Consider the following 22,099-nt stretch of genomic DNA (forward strand, 5'->3'; position numbering starts at 1 on the left):
CACGAGACAGAGTAATTTATTCGACTTGCCTAAACGACATGTAGAACTGGTGGAGCGGTAGTTTAACGAGGCCGAGGAGTCGATCCTGCCCCGAGATTCCTGTCTTTTGCCACACTTCTATCACCATCACATTGTTCTTCATCCGCTCCAGCAGTTTAGATGTTAAGGCCACAGGAGTCACCTGAAGGAAGGATGGAGAAAAGTAATGATGGGTTCTAAATTTGAACATCGCCTCTTTGTAATCTCATTTATAACTCGGAAGTTGGACCGGGGACTTGATCTCCTGGACTGACCTGAACAAAGTTGAAAGACGGGTTCATCTGACCCCAGCTGATGACAGATCTCGCTGTCTCATCGCACCAAAACAGTTTACAGTTCAAGTACACATTTGGAGCCTGCCCAATCCCGCAGGTAAAGTCCTTTCCATCTGGCACCATGAGTAAGGTGTGCAGCAGGACCTCAGGATCCTCCTCCACCTGCTGACAGAGTTTATGAGGAGGTGTGTGGAGGCCAGGATGGAGAGCAGGGTCTTTCGAGGGTTTCTGTGGACTCCAAACATTCAGCCTTGATTCCTCAAAAGAGCCATCTGCTAACTCCTCCCTGCTTATGTCAGCATGTTGGAGTCTGGAGCTGCTCTCTCTGTGTGGACTGGGTGCAGTTTGTGAGGGCGGTGCGTCTCTCCAAGCCAGCTTACTTTCATGTTTTTGAGAGGAGAAGTCTTTGTTGTCTGTTGCGAGCTCTAGAGACACCTGAAAAAAAAGAAAGATATATCAGGAATGACAAACAGCAGGCATGCAAACGTCAATCCTGGGTAAACCAAAAACAATAATTACCTTTAGAGGTCCAACCTCTTGTGTTCCACTGTTTGATTCCACACTGAGCACTGGTAAGATGACAGACTGACTGAGCTGCTTACTCTGCAGCAGACAGCGCAGAGGGTGAACTGCCTTACCAATAGGAACAGGCTGCAACAAGAGAAGACATATGCCATTATTTTAAATGTACTATATTAATCCCCAGGGGTGAAATTTAATTTTTTCACTCATGTTATTTTTTTCGGTCATGCTACACGCACAGTTTTTGGTATATACATACAATTATGCACAAACATGCATTGGACATGCACTTAGGGAGAGATGTCAGAGTGAGGATGCTGCCATCAAACAGCACACCCCAAGCAGTTGGGGGTTGGGTGCCTTGCTCAAGGGCACCAGTCCACCAGTCCACTTGCCAAACTTCGATGATAGTCTAATATTAGAGTAATATCATTCTAATATGTCATGATCACTGTCCATCTGTGTCTATCTAGACATTTAGTTAAGGCAGGAAGTCATTTTCTATGTTTTATATTAAAGCTTTGTTTAATACAACCCTCACTTCAGGAAATAAATTGAGAATTTTAGCACTGAATGAAACACCATGTTCAGCAAACATCCTCAAAATTTAGAACATCATAATTGTCCTTGGAAAATACATTTCTGATTAAAAGTAACTTTAAAACTTTAGCTGTTTTCTTTTGCATAATGACACCATTGTTGCGTTCAAGTGTAATAACCGGTTTGGTAGTGTTTTGAAAATGGATAAACATTATTATTTATTACCACCATGACCGTTACAAACAAACAATTTAAATGGGCACTAATGTAGATGCTAGGGTTTACATTTGTTATAGAAAACAGTGGACACCTCAGAGTTACTCAGTCACTTTTAAACCTGCAAACATTATCTATTTCAACCAATCAAGTCGCTCACTTTCTTTTGGTGGCTCCTCCGAGAGTAAATCTTGAAACACAGATCAGTTTCCCACCATTTTTTTACAGTAGCTGCACCAAGGCGGACCGGAAACACGGATTGATGCTGAAACCTCACGGCTAAATAACACAGAAGAGTAACAGGTATGTTAGATAGAGTAACAAACACTTATCAATGCAAGTATTCAAATACATCATACCTCCTCCCGTGACTTTACTGGCAACAGCTCTGGTCACCTCTCCTTCTCCACTCTTACTTCTATCATGTCGACTGGAGGTTGGCGCCTTCGGGAACGCATATTCAATGAAATATGTGCTAATCAAAAAGAAAGGACGTTAGTAATATGTACACAGCTTTATTTTAAAATGAAATTAAAGATTCAAAAATGTTCCTACCACTTGGTGCTGGTTACTGGTCGAGGAGGTCTTCCAATACTTGAGGTTTTTCTAGGTGTGGTGTTTGTACCAACTGTAGGTACACTCAGGGAATTGATGGTCACTCTTGCGAGTCGGATCAAACTCAGCGAAGTCATCTGCTCTGGACTCAGTCCAGGAGGAATACCAGCAGCGTCTGCAGACCGCTGGGATCCTGAATTTAGACTGCAGGAACAAAATAAGTCAATTAGTGTCATGCATGAGCGAAAATTGTAGTCTAGGTTGACATTATATTTGGACTCATTTTTTGCCTAGTTTTTTAGGGCTATATGCTATCCTATTGATTCAGCAAATCTTAAGTCATAGATTTATGAACCTGGTCAGTATTTCTTCTGCATCCACTCTTACTTACTTAGTATTAGACTTCGATGAACCTGAGTATCTTAAAATGAAGTTATGTTTTGCCAGATCAAGCTCAGACTTTCATAAAGCCTTAAGAGCAGCTACATCCGAACGTTAATGGGTTTAAAAAAGGGAATCACAAACCAACCCAACCTCATTTGATCGCCTGAGATGAACTTTTCACTGGTTAGGCTAATTTCTAAGCAGCATGGACTGATAAGCATATCAAGGCACTTACTGTCTATTTATCAGAGGTCCAGACTGCATCAGCTGTTTTGTCTGTTTTTGACTGGAAGACGCTGTTCTTTGATCACCAGAACCAGGGTCATTTGGTGTCACATCTGATATCTGAAAAACAAAAAAGACAAAATGAATTAAAATCTCCTCAAGACAGAATATATAATATTTTAATATAATATATGATGTATCACATTAAAAAGAGGCATTTGCTTACTTACAGGAGTTTTATAGAACAAATTTTCAAGCAAGCTCTGATCATACTGGGGATCATTGAGTTCACTATCCCCACACACGCTGCTGTGAGCAGACAAGGATTCAGGGTAGGAGCCCTCTCCATCCCACAGAGGCAGAGGAGAAGTGTTGAGGCTACAAAACATCAAGAAAGAAAATGTATAATCTTAAGAATGAAACTGCTACTGATGTTCGACTTCTTCAGTGTATTTGTACACATGTACCTGCCGAGGAGCAGATCCACAGCTCTGTTATCCATGTCAGCCGGACAGTCTAAGCCATCGTCTTTGACTACGGCCACATCCTCAGAGTGCATAAGAGCTGAATCAGCATGAAGAATATTTTGCAGCAACATCCCAGAGGGAGAGGGGGAGGGCCTGCTGACACAGCAATAAAGTATCATAGACTATGCTGTGAAAGGTGACAAAAAAAATTGTTGTCTACAAACTTCTAAAGCACTTACTTGGAAGTTGGCAGGATGTTATCCTTTGGGAGAGGCAGAGGTGTGTCTTTCAGAGCTGGTGCAGAATCTGTATTAGATTTTAAAGCTGATTCAACCATAGCATTTCTCAGCTTGTTTCCACGCTCTAGAATAACTGATGTTAGAGAAAACAGAGACAGCTTTAAAGAAAATTCAAAATTTGGTCGTTTGTGGTTGTGCAGATCTTATTTTCAGTAATTTCGCAGCCGACCTGAGAGGATGTCATTGGTTGTTTGGCCACGATGCTCCTGAGTGGAAGGATTCACAGCTGTGTGACTGTTCTGAGATCTGCTGGTTCTCGGCATCTCGTTCTCCAGCGACTCTCCTTTGCCTTTCACAGTCTGTCCATTTTGGAAATATAAATGGTCTTTCCCTCTGAAAGTATTACATCAATGTACACAGTTAGATTATTATGCTCTTCGTCCAATTGTTGAGCATTTACAACAACGCACAGGCCTTTGCAATTAAGAACAGTCCTAACTTCTAACCTGGGTGTGCTTCCATCACTGCTCCCAGCTGAGAGCGATCTGGGCTGCAAGGGCACTGTTAGTGCAGCGACTTGTGGTCCCTCAATGCTGATATCTGTGGCGGGGCACGAGCTGCTGCTGTCATAGGCTTCTGTCAGAGGCTCCAAATTGAGGGACACCTGACGAGATGAAAGAACAAGACATGGATTTAAAAACTTCTGCTGATTGATGGAAATTAATTTTAATTTAAAGAGCTCCTAATCTATAAGCTAGTCATAAAGTCAGCATAAATGTCAACTCCACTCACCTGTAACTCTCCCAGCTTTTCAGATGTGGGGGAAACGAGGGTGTAAAAACCACTGATGGAGTGAGACAGAGAGAGGCGAGATATGCCGGCAACCTGCGCCCTTGCAATTGGCAGATGATCCGGCTTTGTAAGAACTTCCAGCACCAGAGAGCCCATATCTGTTCATCAATGACATGTTGTTGTATGTTATTCTATTCCGGTAATAAAATCAAACATGTTAAAGCTTTCTTACTTTACCTGCAAGATATGAGGTGAATTGCTTCGGCCCACAGCGGATGGGGAAGCAAGCTGTGGTCTTGATGGTCTTCTGGGACAGCTGTGATCCATCTCTAGGTAAGAAGTGTGTCCCATTGGATGACTCGCCCCACCAGCGCAGCCTGATGAATGTTGCAGATGGAGGTTTCTGAACTGTCCATAGCATCCGGCTTATGGTCACCCGCAAGAAGCATCTGAGCTGGCCCTCAACCAGAGGAGGGAGGCTGGTGGAGGGGGACACATCGCTTGGGACTGCAAAGGATAATTTTTTGATCAAAGTGAATCAAAACATGTATGACACAAAGGCTGAGTGTAGAGGGGGCCTGGTTATGGAGGGCTTTGGGGGTGAGAAGGAGGATTTTTCAATGTATGCGTTGTTTGATAGGGAGCCAGTGTAGATTTTGGAGGACAGGGGTGATGTGGTCACGGGAGAGGGTGTGGGTGAGCAGGCGGGCGGCAGAGTTCTGGATATATTGTAGTTTGTTGAGTTGTTTTGAAGGAAGGCCGTAGAAGATGCTATTACAGTAGTCGAGTATGGAAGTGATAAAGGAGTGGATTAGGGTTTCAGCGGTGGAAAAGGAGAGAGATGGACGGAGACGGGCGATTTTTTTAAGGTGGAAGACGGCGGTTTTGGTGATGTGCTTGATGTGCTTTTCCAGAGTGAGATGGGAGTCCAAAATGATACCGAGGTTGTGAACATGTGAGGACGGAGTGAGGGAAGCATTGTCGATGGAGAGGTTGAAGTTGTTGGTGGTTGTGGTGAGGGATTTGGGGCCGATGATTAAGAGGTCAGATTTTTCACAGTTGAGTTGAAGGTAGTTATTTTGCATCCAGGATTTAATTTCAGTAAGGCAGTTAGCAAGTCAGCGTAGCAGTGGAAGCGGAGACCGTGACAACGGATGATTTGACCGATTGGACAGGGCACCTTGAAACCTTTGGCTCCATCTTAAATGAAAGACAGACCCCAGAACAGTGCCTGTGTTTTTAAATGCTGTTTTTGTGATCACAAATTGCACTTTATTTGCAAATCAGTTGCACTTTTAAATTTATAGATTGTTTCTACATACAGTCTGTATATATGCTCCATTCTGTTGAGTTGTGCTTTTTATTTTGGCGTGTGCTGCTGACTTCTTGGCCAGGTCGCCCTTGTAAAAGAGGTCTTGATCTCATTGCTCATCTAGTTAAATAAAGGTTAAATTAAAAAAAAATACATTCAAGGGTAGACATAACATGCAACTATCAAGCTTGGTATAATAACTAATTATCCAGCAGCATGAATTGTGATCTAGTCATTAATGCATCAGCAGTTACAACCCAATAACATCCTGAAAAGTGTTATTACAAATAACCATCCTTTAGTTTTGATAACTGTTACTCTACGTGTACTTTTTATTGCTAATACTTTTATTTTCCCTTAAAGTAAATGCATGTAAATATGTAAATACTCCACAAACTTCACAAATGCAAGACAGGCAACAAATACATAAGTTACATCACAGACTGGTAACAAGCGAGGGCACATTATCTGCAAACCTTGTGGTGTAATAAGTTATAAAACACCAGGCTGAAATGACTCTGACAGCTGACCTCAACAACTACTGTACTTAGCTGTGATGCTAATAGCCAGCTAAGCTAACAACAGTTACCTTTCTTTCTGTTCCCTCCAGCTCTCACAGACTTCTGTTTTCGACTCTTCATACCGCAGATCAGTGAGTCTCTGTGGGGAATGGTCGCCTTGGCAGAGGAGGAGCTGAGCCGTTAGCAGACATGATTTTTTATCACACTCCAGGAAAGTAATAATCCGTTTAACATAGCTGTAGGAGCTACGCACACACATAAACACACCTACACGTACAACACGCAGCAGCGCGCTAAACTGTTACCGAGCAACTCAAATCCGAATGTCCCGCCTCCACTGCCGCGCCTCATCACTGAGGCATTCTGGGAAATCGAGTTTATCTGTTCTGTTGGTCAGAAGCATTCAGTTTATGACTATGGTTTATGATCAAAATTCACGTTTCAACATACTTGATGACCTCGTTATGTTAATGCACATTTCTGAATGCAATAATATTGAAATAAGTTCTTTGCTTTCACTGAACTTGAGTATTCTCATTGTATAGCATTGTAATTTTCATCAATCAATCAATCAATCAATCAATCAAACATCAAAAAAACTACATCTCAGAAAGCTAGATTTTAACCACTATAAAATTAACTTTAAAGTATCGCACAGCTCACTAACACACAATTTGGCTCTGAACTACAGAACATCAATCTAAATACAAACCTTCTACGAATGAATTATCAATCAAGTGAAAAATATCCCTAGATTTGACTCTGGATTTGGAGATATATATTGTAATTCTATTATGGCTCATAATTAAAAAAACAAACTTTTTTATATATTGCAAACTAGTTGGTGAAGGGAATTAAAAGGCAATAGGGTGGGAAAAAAAACAGAAGAATGCTATAAAACAGGTAAACGTAAGTGCAATTCCTTTATGCTCACATTGTTACATGCAGTGTTGTAATTAACAAAAGAAAAAGTACTGTAGAGAAGTTGACTCAATCAGGCCACTTACCTCCAAATAATAATGAAGGAAAGTTAATATTATTATTAAGGTATTGTGAGGACAGAATTAGTAAAAGCAACCTGTCTACATGTCAATAGAGTCAACAGGATTTTATAAAGTTAAAGTAGCCTTCTTTTCTATCACCAGCAGAGGGAAGCACTGATCTTCTTTCACTGTTACAGAGTAATGATTTTCTCCCCTTGCTGATACAGAGATAAAAAGAGGATTGATGTATTTTCTGCTTTTTTTCTGTTTCTGTAAACGTATCTGTTAATAATGTGTATGCATCTCTTATTAGTTTTGAGCTCTGACTCTTATAACTCATGCACATGTTTTTACACAGTTTTACACATCTAGCAGGCTTCCAAAGGGTTAAAAAGTTTGCATTTTAATGTGAAGAAAAAAATGTTTGTACTAGTTTACAACACTACACGTGCTGGGGAAGACCTATGATCTAGTCATGTATGCTTTAGGTAGTTTGGACTGAGCTGCTGCGTAGCAACAAGTCTCACTGCAGCCATGTTTGTTGTGGTGATCATAGTAACAGGGAGGGCAGCTGAAGGTTCAAAATAAAGCCCTTTGAATTCAGGGAAAAGATGGGTTTCAAGTTGGAGGATGGCCACGTGAAAGACTGAGAGTGAACATTTCTGCTCTTCAGGATTCCTGGTTGACCATGTCTCTAATCTGTATGAAAAAGCAGTGACTTGTAAAAATGTAACCTCTAATGCTTTAGGTGAATCTGATAGAAAAAAGAAAGCAATGTGAGTAATTACAGTTTATTTGACTGTCTGTTGCAGTGTGTTTTTCAGAGTATGTTTACAGCATTTTCAAACCTTTTCGATTAAATAAAATTGTAGTCTGAATTAAATAATTTTCAAGTTTTTGACATTAATCACTGGAACAAACAGATAAAAACAAATTAATATTAAAAGGGTGTTCTCACTCATCAACATCAATTCAAGGGGGGCAAAAAAGTCCTGCTGTTAAGTTTCCTTGCAGGAATTTGCAATATGCATGCAGTATGCGGCCTGTTCTTATATTTTCTGTGTCATGTGTCAGTTGTGAAAAAGCATATGTGTGTGTTTGTGTACACTGCAGGGAGCTGGAGGGGAAGCATAAATCACTGTGGAGAACCAAAGTCAGTCTCTTTTTTGTATTTGAGTCTATAGGAAACCTCCATGAAGGTCACATATAGAGGCCCTTTAGTTTAGTGTGTAGGTGCTGCATCATGGTTTTGAGACTGACTAAGAAGTATAAGTATGAGGTATCTGAGAGGTATGCAGATAATGTGAGTTCAGACATGAAGTCTGGTTTCCAATGACTTGGCGTGCAGAGCGTGATTAATAACACTGAGCCTTTGAAGCTCAATAAGAGGCTGACAGATCTGGTTCATCTGTTACGTTAGACAGCCAGTTACAAAGGAGTCTCCCACATGCAGCAGTGATCACATCGTTCAGTCAGCTGGGAATAAACAGGCACAATCACAATAAATGGTTCCTTTGACTCATGAATTGGTGTCTTGAGGTTATAGATAAACCGTCACAGATGAGCTTCAGCTAAACATGCTCTGTATCTTCTCAATCCAAAATCAGCATTTATTTCTGGCCGCACATTACACCCGTTTTAAACTTTGATAATTATTTTTTGCAAACATTTCACAGTGATTCACCCAGGCACTTAAGATTTCTGTGCAAACGTGTGCACCTACATATTTCACATGAAGTTCTGCAAGTTCTCACAAAGTTGAGCTGTGCTGATTTAAACGACAGACCCCAGAGTGGGCCCAGTTCTTGGACTAGGGCTGCATCACATGTCCGTTTTTTAAGCAAGCAGGAGCAAACAGCCTTTCACAGTTAACTGAAACCAGCTCAGTGTGCAAATGCAGAGGCCTCTCTCCAGACTGCGTAAACTGGCCAGTAGTTGCAAGAGAGTGTTTGGCCTCTGGGGGCTGATTGCAAACTGCCTCTCGGCAGTAAGCTGTCCATGTCCACTGTAGCTCTGTGCTGCACGCTCCAGGCTCCCTGGGGCCCGGGGCTCCAATCACAGATGCAGGCTGCCCCAAAATGGCTCTCACCTCCCCTGCCTGTGTGCTCACTTTCTGCCTCCCTCCTTCTCTCCGCCTGCAAGTGTGCCTCTCAATTGTAGAGGCAGGAACTTGTACTCCAAAGGGCCCAGCTATCGCTCCGGCCTCCCTCACTCTTCAGGGTTCAGGTTGCAGCGATGATGGAACTCTTGGCCGTGTTCATGGATCCACTTGTTTGCCACTGGAACAAACAGAAACATCAAAAAAAAATTTAAATACTGTCAAGAAAATATCATTTAAAAGCTTGACTAATTGTGTTTGACAACCACTGTCTTAGGGTTAATTTGTGATGATATGTGGAGTCGTTTAAAACAAAACAGCCACCAAATGCTTCTGCAGCTGCTTTGTGAAGATTAATATCCTCCTGCTAGTTTAACTGGGTCCCTGACACGTTTCAGCGTTCAGGGCCAACAGGCAGCAGATGTTCACCTTTCAAGATGAGCGCTCAGTGTCTGGACTTCACTCTGTAACATCTTTAAACACATAATTCAGTGCAGATGTGACCCAGCTCTTGGGCATCAGCTCCTGTGTAACAGGAGGGCTGAATAACAAATGTGATTTAGATGGAGAAAGCATTATCTGTTGAAAGGGATCAGGTGTTCTGATTCATCTCAATATCTTTCATATTCATTTTTGGCTCTGGTTGACAGCACCATCACAGCATATTACATCGACTGATTCTTACCCCATTTGTCTCCAATGAGCACAGGACAGCCAGCATGCAGCGTGTCTTCATCTCCTTCACCATTTCTATGGAGATTCAACCAGAAGACTGCAGCTCTCTGTGGAATTAAAATCATACATCACTTTCAAATAAATATGAAACACCGTTTGGACAAAACAAAGTTTGAAAATAACAATTTAATTAATTGGATTATTATTTTCTGGGTTAATCAGTGTAGAGGACAGTGCCCCAGTGAAATTTTCTTCCTGTTATGTTTGACAAGAATTGCAAAATAACTCCAGCACACTGTCCAACTTTCAAAATAATCTGTACAAAATTTTATGGATAAATGTGTTGTTTCACAAGTTATGCCTGAGTTTATTTGCATTTTTTGATGGACTATTTCCTCTCCAACCATCTGCCAGATGAAACAGATGTGTGAAGTGTTTCTCTACTCCTTCTCTCTTCCATCCAGAAGTTCAAAACAAGCAACAGATTTATGCAATAAAAGACAGAAATGCACATATTTTGCCAAACATTGATTTTACACACTTTCTAATCGAGTGACTAATTTAGCTTCTATCTTAACATCCAGCTTAACTTCATGCATAAATGCTCCTGCAGCTTCACTACTTTGACGGTCCATTTTCTAAAAGTATATTAAGTTCAGGAGTGAGATCTCAATAAAATCAAAGGTGAAAGGTGAGACACCGAGGGAGCACCTCGTAATCTTTACACTGCAGCTCATGTGTCCACTGAAAAACAGCCCCAACCTCCACTGAAGCTCAACCGTACAATAGCTGCACTGTGCTGTGATCTGAGCCTTTAACATTTTGACAGCTGCACCAGAGAAAGTGAGTGGGACTCAGATAATCCAGCTTGAGACAAGAATGACAGGATGGGCAAAAGAGACTGCTTTTAGCTCATCTCAGACACATACAGAGGGATTACCTCCACAACAGGAACGCTGAAGTTGGCGTAGATGAAGGCTGTGGATCCACCTGCCTCTACTGAGCTGAGCTGTGGAAAAATACAGACATTCTTTCAGAGTTGTGTCTTCTGTTTGTGCGCTCATGTCATAAAATGCAACTTAGTCTGATGAACTATTATAGGAGTCTCAAAAAAAGCCTTCTTACTTACATTGCTATCTAAGTGAAGTGATTTTTTTTTTTTGCAGGTGATTCAGTAGTTCCAAAACACAGTAAAAGTGCACTTAATAGATTTGTCATAATGGATTTAAATGAGCTCATTAAAAGACAAACACGACATTTAAAGACAGAATATAGAAGTAGCTCATATTAAGGAGAGCAGGGAGAAAAAAAAATGGGGGTTATGTTAGTTAAATGACAGAACATCAATAAAAGTTTATTTTAGGCAGTGAGGTCACATCTAGTTAAGTTTCTCAGGGAGGTTGTTGCAAAGACTTGCAGCACTCATGGAAAAGAAACAGCAGGAACAGGAACCTGCCCAAGAACCTCTGGCTGCTGTTTGTCTCATACAAAATAAAAAGATGGAGGGGGTTATTTTACTCACATATATCATGAAGGTTGCAAGGCGGTTCCCAGTTTTCAGCTTGTACACGGGACTCGAAGGAGACTGTAAGTTGATGGATCATGATTAATGTGAGCACAAATAACATACACGAAAATCTAGTGACATCATCAAGTGTTTGAACATGTATAAGTGTTATAGTTGATCAACTTACTGTAGCATGATCAAAGTGAGGCTCATAATGTCCACCGATCCCATAATTCACTACTTGGAGGTATTCCCCATATGGATGCTTCGCATTTAGTCCAGTGAGCATGGAGATCCTCTGATCCAGCTTCCCAACAGTGGACTGTTCTGAGCCTTTCAGCCATGCACTACAAATTAGACAACAGTACAGCTTACAATTTGCATGCTGTTCAAGTTTTGACATTACACATTTCAGCAAAAGAGACTGCAATGCTCCAACAATGAGATTGAATTAACTTACTGAAGGCTATATTGTAAATAAAGCGTTGTGAGTCATTTGTACCTCTTGCTGATGCGATACTCTGCCGTTGCTTGTTTCTCTCCAGACGCCACAACAGACCGTCTTAACTTGAAAACATAAACAGAAATTTACATATTAAACTTTTTGGTTTTAACAGCAGTCAAGCTAAGCTTTCCAGCTGCAAAGCTCTAAAGAAACAGGAGCAAGAGTGTCCAACTACACTCCAAATGCAACTTTGGAATGAAAACTGAGAGAAGATAAAAGTAATTTGAAGGGATTGATTCAAAAGATTAAACAATGAATTACAAAGGTTCCTCTAATCTTTGATAAGTTTCAATACATACATTTCGTACTCAAGCTAACACAAATGATACAAAGATATGGACATGACACTTTAGAGTCCTCTCATACAGGTATCAAGTTTTCTATCATCTTTACCTGCAGCTCACATTCTGTTTCTGGAAGACAGTCGGGGGTAGTCCAGATGTTATGGACAGAGTCTGCCCTCTTAAATTTAATCCATTGTGAGTAATGTGGACTGTAGAACTATCATACAATGTTCTGCTAATTTACTACATGTTTTCTGATTTGCAATGGCCACAGAAACTGGTACAAAGGAAAAAACTGGCAACACAATATTTCTGATAAGTTTTGCAGATGAAACTCCTGATTACTTCCAGGCCATAACTGAGAATAATTCAACCCTAGCTCGAACAAACTCTAAACAAACAGTTTGAAAAAGAAAAATATAAGAAAAACAACTTCATCACCAAGTAACAAGACAATTTGAGATCTGTTAACTCTAAGTAGCAGGCCAGCTGTTTAAATGCAAAATAAAAAACCATGCTCATGGTGAATGAATTCTGATCTCTGCTTTAAACTAATACCATGCCCCAGCCTGTTTTCAATAAGGCCACAAGCTGACATAATGATGAAATAAATACAGGGGTTTCCATTCGAGCAAAGGATGGAAAACACATCACACAATGCCAAAACCTCACAGAAACTATAGGGTACCAATTGAGTTAGCCCACCAAATATTCCCTTTAGTCATTGAGTCAGCAAAGTGTGAGCTGCTGCAGGGACAGAGCACTGAGTTTCCTTTAGATGAGCAGAAAACTGTGAGATTCTTTCAGATAAAATCCTGAGGCTGGATGAGAGAGGAGAGAATATTAAACAGAGGAGCCCAGCAGTGTGTTTTGGACAGCTGACATGCTCGGCCAAGTTTTCCTAGTAATGTATCCCTCATGCCTTTAAGCCATGCTAAATGTTTTGGAAGCGGACCAACTCTTCTTCCATAGGGTCTTTCCAGGACCTTTCCAGAAGGGAAAAGCACACGGCTGACTGAGATCGCAGCCGCCAGAAAGCCCCACAGCAGATCGGACTGTCAAGTAATGTTTGCATTAGAAAGGAAGCCTTACTTTTAAAACAGTACAAATAATTTCCGGCTTCATTTAAGGCTGTAAAGCACAATATTGCTCTGTGACTTTAAGGTAATTTTCCTTTTTTACTTAACTTATTACAAAGTTAAACCAGCAAAGTTACTTAACATAGCAAAAGAGCAAGTAATCAATTTGTATAATTTTACTTTTGGAGCAAATTTGAACTACTTAATGGCTTGTTTTTTTCTAAAATCACATGATAATGTACTTGAACCAGCTCTACTTGACCTCTTTTTAAGAAGGGGTGGCAGGGGCAATGCATATAGATGTATATGTAGACACTTTTAGTGGGCTTTTGAGGTGGTAACTGGTATACTTTCAGGAACCACATTTTAGGCTTTCAGGAACCACATTTTAGGCTGCATCTGAGGAATTCCCAATATCAGTATCGTTATCTGAACACATCTACTAAAAAACTTAACTACAAGCTAAGTTGTGGTGCTGCACTACAAGTGCAATACTGCAAAATAGAGACCTGTTCAGAGGCTATCAAAAATGGCAGCCTTTGAGAATATACGAGTAACAGATTGCTTACATCTGGCCAGATGTCCAGGAAGCCTGAGGAAAATAAATGTGTGGGGAAACATCCCAACAGGACAGTTTGATAAACATAGCCAAAATAAATAGAGGGTAGTTCCCTAGTGGAAAGCCACAAACACAAATTACATCCACAACAAACAGGGTGGACAAGTTATAGTTATAAGTTGATTGGAGATAAATCAGTTTTTAAGCAAGCCAATTCTTCAATTTTTGAGTCAGACACAAGATGTTCATGAGGAAAAAGCAGTTCAAGTTATTATCTTGTATGATTAATGTGGTGTTTGTGTGTTCATGTATTTTTTGACCTCAATAAGCTTTAAGAGACTCCCTTGACCTCTTGCAGCTTTAATTTTGTAAGTCCCATGCGGAGGAAATAGCCCTCATATTTGTTGAGAAAACTCCACAAAAACATTGGATAGGAAAACCATTTGAAGACTTAATAAGATTGACTTATCAAAGCATGGTGTTAATTATAAAAATAGGACTCTTATTGTTTTCTGAGAAGCTTAGTGACCAGATGTTTTGAGGGGGAAACTGCAAAACAGCTGGTACTTACTCCTGTCTGCGCGAGCCCCTTGATGTCCTCAGCCTCCTTGTCTGTGATGAAGTCGTGGTACAGGACCACATACGGCTGCAGGCTCAGGACTTCACGTCTCACTGGCAGCAGTAGCAGACCTGGATTACCATTGGTGAAGAAGTCACAAGAGAGTCCGGGATTTTTAAAGTGCATCTGCTGCTAGAAAGAAAGAAACCAGACATCTGAAGTAAATTTACAAGATCAAAACAAGATTTGTATTTCTTTTTTTACCACAAACAATTACACTAAGTATTGTTCTCTTCCCGCATACAGCAAGCTTAAAAGAAAATATGACTGTCGTATAATCATAGTGTTTTTATGGTCACAGGAAACTCCAATTATAGACTTTGTCCCTATAAACACTGGGGAACAAAAGTTGAAACTTGAAGCTTGTTTTGTCAAATTTGAGGCTACGGAATTTGAGCTTTGTAAATTACAGCAATAAAAGACCTTCCTTGTTTGATTTTATTTTATGTACTTATTTATTTTATCCATGCAAGCTGTGTTGCCCAAGTTAAAGCAATGACAGTACATCAACTAGTCTGGATCAGACTGAAGTATTTCAGCTGTTATTCGATGGATTGCAAATCCATTAATCTTGAGAAATGTAAGATCCCCAGAGGATAAAGCCTGTTGGATGTATTGTCATGATATATATCACAGAAAGTTAAAGAAGGTGGATGAACTGCACAAAACAGGTACCTTTCCATTTAATCTCAATCAGCCAGATTTGTATTTGTTAAATAATTTGCTTTATGACCAGATACCTGTACATCTTATTTCCTTCAGTTCAGCTGCTTAGCAAGTATTTCCCTGTTGAAAGGCTTAACTATGGTCACAGACGCAATTAACATTCCCTTTAGACATCAGCATGCTTGCATCATCACTGTGACCATGTTGACAGTATGACATTAAGCTTGAGAGCATCAGAGTCGATAGCATAGCTGTGGATTTCAAATCCAAAACTCAGTACTATCTGAGTACTGAACTATGTATTGTATAGATGAACGACTATTTTCTTTCATATCAGTTCAAGTTTACAAAAGCAGATGAAAAACAATAAAAGATTGGATTTAATATTTTGTTCCCGACAGAACAGATGTGCTATTGTAAGAACTGAATACCGTCACACATTTGGTTGTTATTATACGATCAAAAATATACCCTGGTTGTTATATTAACTTGTCCCTGATCCCTTTTAAATATTTGCCTAACACAGAGTTTGTGTCCAGATGATTCTGTGTTAGGAATACCTGAGAGCCTTGGGTCTGGCAGAGACTCTCATAAGTGTCCCTGGTCCTTAAATATTTGGAGGAGGGTCTCCTCAGTCCATCGGTGCCGAGTGACCTCGGTGGACTCGTAACCAGGAGTTTCTCGTATTTCTCAACATTCTGCAAAACTCGCCCATTCATCGGATCTGCAATGAAATAAGTAAATGGATTAGTCTCAGAATAATGGGCATGTGTCCTGGTACAGAAAATACAGAAAATCAAGTGAAAGCAGTTACCATGATGCAGAAGCTCCTGAGACAGACTGAGAGCGTAGGACACATTTCCTGTCTGAAACATTGAAGGGCCTTTAAGAAAGTGTGATCGATGTATTGTCCTTTAAATGTGCATGTCTACAGTTTCATTCTGCCCACCTTAAAATGAGAGAAAGCCAAGTGATCCAGAGCATCCTCTAAAGTCCCTGCATTCTCAGGGCTCCACTCGCCTCCTGTTCCCCTGAAGAGACGCACCGACTCCTCCAACCACTGCACCGAGTGATAGTAGTCTCCCTGCTCATAGGCCACCTGTGTAAAATAACAGCAGACTATTCAAATCCCCACTATCAGACATCTTAAGTACAATCTGTCTCTTAAAGGGTGAGGTTGCTGAATTCTGGCACCCTTTGAAGTTAAAAAGTCTCGCACTGTCTGTGTTTTTTATCTACCATATTCACATCACAATTCAACTTCCCCACCTAACTGAAAAAAATCTGTAATTCAAAAAAGACTGAGGAAGCCAAAATGGTCAAGCCTGAAGCCAGCCGGATTCAGCATGCCAGTCAGGGTAAAATATGGTGCCAGCTGAATGACGTTATGAAGTTGCCTGAGGATACTGGTCTGATTCTTGTTCCTGCTTCTGGTTCAAAGCTAGTCTGACTGACAGCTGCTGTTTGGGTGCGATTCTTTGCCAAAATCTGCCACAAAGTGGCAAACCGACTCAAATCTGGCAGTCAGACACTGACGGCAAACCCGCTGAGTATCTCGTTGGAGGAATTCAGCTTTTTGAAACTGGACATTTTGTTCTACAGCTTTCTGTATGTGCTTGTCTGTGTGTCTCCAAGTTTGTACTCACTCAGCTGAACCCAGGTCTCTCCTGTGAAGAAACCTTGATTATAATAAGATTATCCGACTAAATAAATGTCATCATGAGAGCATCTGGATGAAATAAAACAGTCACTAAGAAACACAGAGTATTTTCAAACTGGAATTCAGTTCCTTTTAGACTCTGACTTCATGGTTTTATTCAGGGCTGCAGAAAAAATAATTCAGTGCCAGATGAGACCAAAAATACATTTGGGTATGCACATTTTGTCAGGCTGCTAACTGCTAAGTGTTTTTGCTTTTGTTTTTACTATTTAAGACAAAGAAAGCAAAAAAATTTGAATTAAAAATGGAACCTGTACTATATTTTACATGTTTGCTTTGCAAATGATTGCCATGTCAAGTCAACTTAATTTATAAAGCACATTTAAAACATTAAGACAGGAAGTGTCAAATTTAAAAGACTGTTAAAATATTTATTTTATTTTCACCCTTTTTGCTGGTTATGGCCATATAGGTGACAAGGCAAATTTCCTTGTATACAAAAACCTATTGAATGTGTTTTCTCGTGGTCAACAAGTCAATACACTGACTAGTTGCTGCAGCTCTAAGTGAATCCATATTTTGATTCTTGACTAACTTATCCACTCCCTCAGACTGGTTTACTTTCATGCATTTCTCCGCCACATGCCTGTTTAACAGATTACACCAGTCTGACTTATTAAGCATTCACACTGTGCATGGAGCAACACATCCAAGAACACCTGGAGCATTATTTTTATACAAATACAGCCACGAACACAGGCTGCAGTCTCTCTCCAACCTTCTTCTCAAACCCTTTTTGTGACAGTCTTGACTTGATTAAGTGGGTGCTGACTAAAGCCCTGACAGCACCCACACTGAGACTGGGTGACATGCGGCTCCTCCCAACACATTGCATCCACAACCCCTCCAGACAGCACACAAACAGAAATTCCAGTGTGCCATTAAACCCCCAAAACACACACACACAAATACAAACTTACCACTTAGCTCAACTTAACACTAGCTTATCTACCCTACCATGGATTTACACCCTGCTCACAACATTATATGCTATAATTTGGGAGCTTTTGGTCTTAAAAGAACCAATAAATTCTTAAAAATAGTTGATAATCTGCACGTTTCTGTTTTATGAGAGAGGAATCAACTAGTTTCTAATTTGGAGCGCTTTTAAATTCTTGAAAATCTACACACTTCTCACCAAAGCAGGTTTTACGGATTGGTTTAACAGCCCTGTGGGGGCACATGCAGGCAGCTCTGTCACTGACAACACCCTCAGACTACAGTAAGCATCTCTGTTTACAGATGGCCTCAGATAATCTTTGTCCCACAAGTCAAGGCAAGCTGGCCTCTCTGCTCCGAACATGAGATAATGTCTTTTCCATACAAGTGGAAGTCTCTCCCACACAGAGCCCTGCCCTCATGCATCGACACCGTACATAAACAGTGGAATTGCAGGGAATTTTTTTTTTTTTTTTTTTTCACTCATATAAAAGTATATTTATCAGCACGTGAAGCAGATTCCCAGGCATGCAGTGGGAAGATCTCCACTTTTTCCAGGCTGACTGTCTGGCTGTCTGTTCCCACACCACACAGTGACGGACAGGTTTGCAATAAAACTATTCGCCGAGCTCAGGAAAGAGGACTTATGGAGACTTTTCTTCCAAATACCTTTCAACCTTACTACCTCATATGAAGATTTGTAGCTTTTTTTCACAGGGAAAAGTGACAGCAAAAGATGACTGAGTGGTTTCCACACACTGTCATGTTGCTTCTTTGCTATATTTCAGGGCAGAGGTGAAATATTAAGTGTGGTTTAAAGTTGCAAAGTGCATTATCTCTTGTTGAAGACCTGTGGATGCAAACCTGTCCAGCTTGTGACCCCTTACAAAAGAAGAAACCAGTTTTTAGTTTGGGTCTCTGGTCCTGCTTCAGATTGCTTTCAGTTCATCAGAGCTCTCAGATGGTTTTTATTTACACGGCTGTTTTCAAGCCCACAGGAATTAAATTCTCAATCATACACACTTGTGGAACAACACTCGTATAAATCATTTCATGAGAAAATTCTTGTGCCCTTAGGGGAGGGACGGAGCTCTATGTTCTTAAAAATATGCATGTTCTTTTGCAGCATTTTTGGCAATTTGCTTCAGTAACAAGCTGAACTGACTTGGAGGGCCACTGCACTCAATAACAAACTGTGGTCCACATAAATCCACTTTAACCAGCTACAGCAGTAAAAATGATGTTTACACATCGATGCATCATTAAAAATCTGAAAAAGTTAGGGCTGTCTGTGTCAACGCGTTAATCAGGATGTGAAAAAGGTCAAATATTAGCACATCATTTCTTTGTCATTTTGTATTGTTTTGTCCCTTTCAGGACACCGTAGTTGTGCAGCTGCAGAGGCTTCATGCTTCCTGCTGGTGCCGTGACTGAAAACAAGGACACCACTGCGCTTTTCACTTTAAAAACTCCCAGACGCCGAAGTTAACAAGTCAAAAGTAATGTGCACTATTGAGCAAATGGAATTAAAATCTCACGTTGAAGCAAAATCAAAGAAGATAACTACAGCGCTAGTTCAATGGATGACTTCATGCCGGTCAACACTGTGGAAGACTATTTTGTGATCCTTGTATGCTTCTGCAAACTACATCCACCAAAGGAATTACCTGAAAGACAATATGAAGAATGCAATATAGCGAAGGGACGGCGTGCAAACCTTTCCAACCAGAAAGCAGTCATCACCAGAAAGCAGGACGGACACTGTAGGCAGGGTGACATCCACAGGCACACCGTCAGTGACCCTCTGGAAACGACCCCTAACGAGACTAGGGACCTGGAGAGCGTACACATCCTGCAGCCTCATCAGACCTTTAGCAGCCCCCTGCAGGTCCTCCAGTTTGGGTAGACCTGCCTCTTCTTCCTTGTAACTGGACCTGAGGGCTGGACAGCAGAAGGCCAAAAGGTGAACTGAACTGGGGTGGATAGATGGGTGGGTGGTAACAGCTGAGAAAAGAAACACGGGGGTTAGTTATCATCACCAGATGTGTCTGTAAAGAAACAAACCTTGTGCGTTCTCCAGAGCTTCATTGCTTTGGACGACATTCAGCCACTCTGAATGAAGCCGCTTGATCAGAGTGAAGGCCACCAAAGGGTTCGACATGGCAGTCACCGGGCCTTTGTAGAGCTCAGCATGCAGGTCGGACACTTTAGCATAAAAGCTGTCGGGGAAAAAATATTGTTGATTGTTAGAAAAAGACAGAGAGGCAAAGTGCTCAGACAGTGTGATGAGCAACAAGTTAAAACTTTGAATTTTGCCTATTAAAATTGTATACTTTCTTTCCCTATTCAAGGAGAAACATCTATAGAAGACCATCTATTACTACAACACATTTTACCTTTACATTTCAACCTTATTCAATAACAAATGCTCAATTAAACTTTCATTTTGGCTTCCTTTGTTTTTGTAAATGTGTTTGAAAGTGTCCTGTCCTGAAGTGACATTTTTAGAGGAATGCCCATAAAAGCAAAGCAAAGGGTGGTCAATGAAGTTTTCTTCACATCTTCTAAGGTGCTCAGATTTTTCTTTTTTTAAAGAAAGTAGGGTTTAAGTACACGAAAAGTTCTTCTGACGACCATAAATAAGGCAAGACTTTATGAAGTCAATAAAAGAGATTAAGTTACATTTGTTCCCCATTACCACCCACCATTATCATTCACACATTGTTAAAGCAGATGCATAGAGCTCATGAGTGATATTACTTGTTTTTCCCAAGCCCTCGCTACAAAAAAAGCCATCACAATAAGGCTACAGTTTGAAATGTTATGGTCAAATGTGCTCCACCACACAAAAAAGTGGCCATCATATCCACAGAGAAGCAGTAGAATCATGAGCATACTGTGGTGAGATGTGACTGGAGAAGTCATGTCAGTCATGCATTTCCAGCAAACTAAAGATATCTGTCTGGGAAAACCATGTTATTTCCTTTTCACGATGTACTTGTATAGGTTATCTAGTAATGGTAAATGAAAATGTATCACTGTCACACATTTGGATGCTGAAGTAAAATATCTGGAGCTGGAATTAAGATAATATGATGTTAAGAAGGGAAATTTCCTTTTTGTACAATGACATCAAATGATGTTTATTAAGCAGGATCCTCTGCTGTGGGTCTAAAACGGTGGTTATATTATGGTTAACCATCAAAACGTGCTCTCATCATCATGCCTACACACTTTTTCCATCATATTCACAGTCTGTGGAGGAGACTCAGGATTTGTCACTGGGTGATATCATCACCACAGACAGAGTCTCTGTTCAAACTATAAAAGAGCTTTACATTCGGGCTGATTTTTCCTGAAGTTTTCACACATGGCTTGTTAGTTTTTTGCATTTCTCGAGACTCCTAACATTTGAATGTCTCACATGTAAAGTCAGTGTGTTTATCTCTGTACCTTAGCACTCCATGCATCGCCTGTGGTGTCATCATGCATCACTCACCGCTTGATGTCCTCTAGCCTCTCTAACTCGTGCTCAATGTAAGTTTTCAAGTTATCGATCAGCTTCCTTTCCACGCTGATCGCCTGTTTCACGTTCAGCAGCGACGTGTACATTTCACCCACAGACACGTGAATCACAGCCACAGACAGGACACAGTAACAGAAGTGAAAACGCGCAGGATAACTCATCTTCCCTCTCAGCTTCACAGGCTGCTGATTCTCTCAGACTGTCCTGAACTGAGCTGAGGATCCGCAGGATTTGGAGACCATGCCTCCAAAGTCCACGCGGGGATCTCCCCCTCATGCCCTGAGATCGAGAGATCAGCTTTCACCCCCTGTTCGGGGCTATACAGGATGATTTGTTGTACATTACCTTATGCATATGCGACTGTTTTATTTCCTCTCCTACAATATTAACACAGACAAATGTACAAAGTTAAAGGTCTGGTGTTAGTCTGTGGAGGCTGTTTCGGATTTCACGACATGCTCTTTAGTTTGCTTCAAAGGTAATAACAGAACATGTCATAGGCTACAATGACAAATCTCTGTTTTAATTTTGGCTTCATTTTCTCTCATTGTAATTAGTCTGAAGTAGACGACCACGGTGAATCATCTGCTCCCTGATAAAGTAAGTTGCGTGTGTGGGAATTGGGTTCCAGCCTATGGTCCCAGGTAAGTGTGACACCTGCTGGTTTAAGCCCAGTACTACAACCAAACAGCTGACTCAGACCCCTAATACAATAGTGATCACCTTGAAATGAATTGTGCATCAAGAAAGTTGGACATTTTTTTTAAAGATTATGCTGAAGAGGGTTTTCAATGTGAGAAAATTAAGTTTCCTGTAAAGTTATTAGAGGCAACCAGTCTGATGTTTCTCCAA

At 40.7% G+C, this 22,099-nt stretch overlaps 2 protein-coding genes across 5 annotated transcripts; both read right to left on the reverse strand.

Annotated features, from left to right (window-relative positions):
- Positions 1–16: 16 nt before the first annotated feature.
- On the reverse strand, positions 17–6,364 carry c2cd3 (C2 domain containing 3 centriole elongation regulator). Its single transcript, XM_034701607.1, has 15 exons — positions 6,156–6,364; positions 4,492–4,761; positions 4,255–4,412; positions 3,969–4,126; positions 3,692–3,855; positions 3,463–3,595; positions 3,224–3,376; positions 2,987–3,134; positions 2,767–2,876; positions 2,148–2,351; positions 1,952–2,067; positions 1,753–1,871; positions 834–965; positions 294–749; positions 17–181 (listed from the first exon to the last, which is right to left on the reverse strand). The coding sequence occupies exons 1-15, from the start codon at positions 6,205–6,207 to the stop codon at positions 17–19; spliced, it is 2,538 nt and encodes an 845-aa protein (XP_034557498.1). The 5' UTR covers positions 6,208–6,364.
- Positions 6,365–7,845: 1,481 nt separating this feature from the next.
- Positions 7,846–21,874, reverse strand: p4ha3 (prolyl 4-hydroxylase, alpha polypeptide III). 4 transcript variants are annotated; one of them, XM_034701959.1, is made up of 14 exons: positions 21,593–21,874; positions 21,221–21,303; positions 19,786–19,940; positions 19,439–19,662; positions 16,012–16,161; positions 15,877–15,928; positions 15,623–15,786; positions 14,349–14,528; positions 11,853–11,917; positions 11,538–11,697; positions 11,366–11,428; positions 10,784–10,852; positions 9,854–9,950; positions 7,846–9,349 (listed from the first exon to the last, which is right to left on the reverse strand). In XM_034701959.1, exons 1-14 carry the CDS (start codon positions 21,599–21,601, stop codon positions 9,279–9,281), a joined length of 1,542 nt encoding a protein of 513 aa, XP_034557850.1. In that variant the 5' UTR covers positions 21,602–21,874; the 3' UTR covers positions 7,846–9,278. The 4 variants fall into 4 exon arrangements, with proteins under 4 accessions (XP_034557850.1, XP_034557849.1, XP_034557848.1 ...); XM_034701958.1 differs by having other exon boundaries at positions 14,349–14,525; positions 21,221–21,874; XM_034701957.1 differs by having other exon boundaries at positions 21,221–21,874.
- Between the last annotated feature and the right edge of the window lie 225 nt (positions 21,875–22,099).

Source organism: Notolabrus celidotus, chromosome 14 (assembly GCF_009762535.1).
Source record: "Notolabrus celidotus isolate fNotCel1 chromosome 14, fNotCel1.pri, whole genome shotgun sequence".
Taxonomy (NCBI): domain Eukaryota; kingdom Metazoa; phylum Chordata; class Actinopteri; order Labriformes; family Labridae; genus Notolabrus; species Notolabrus celidotus.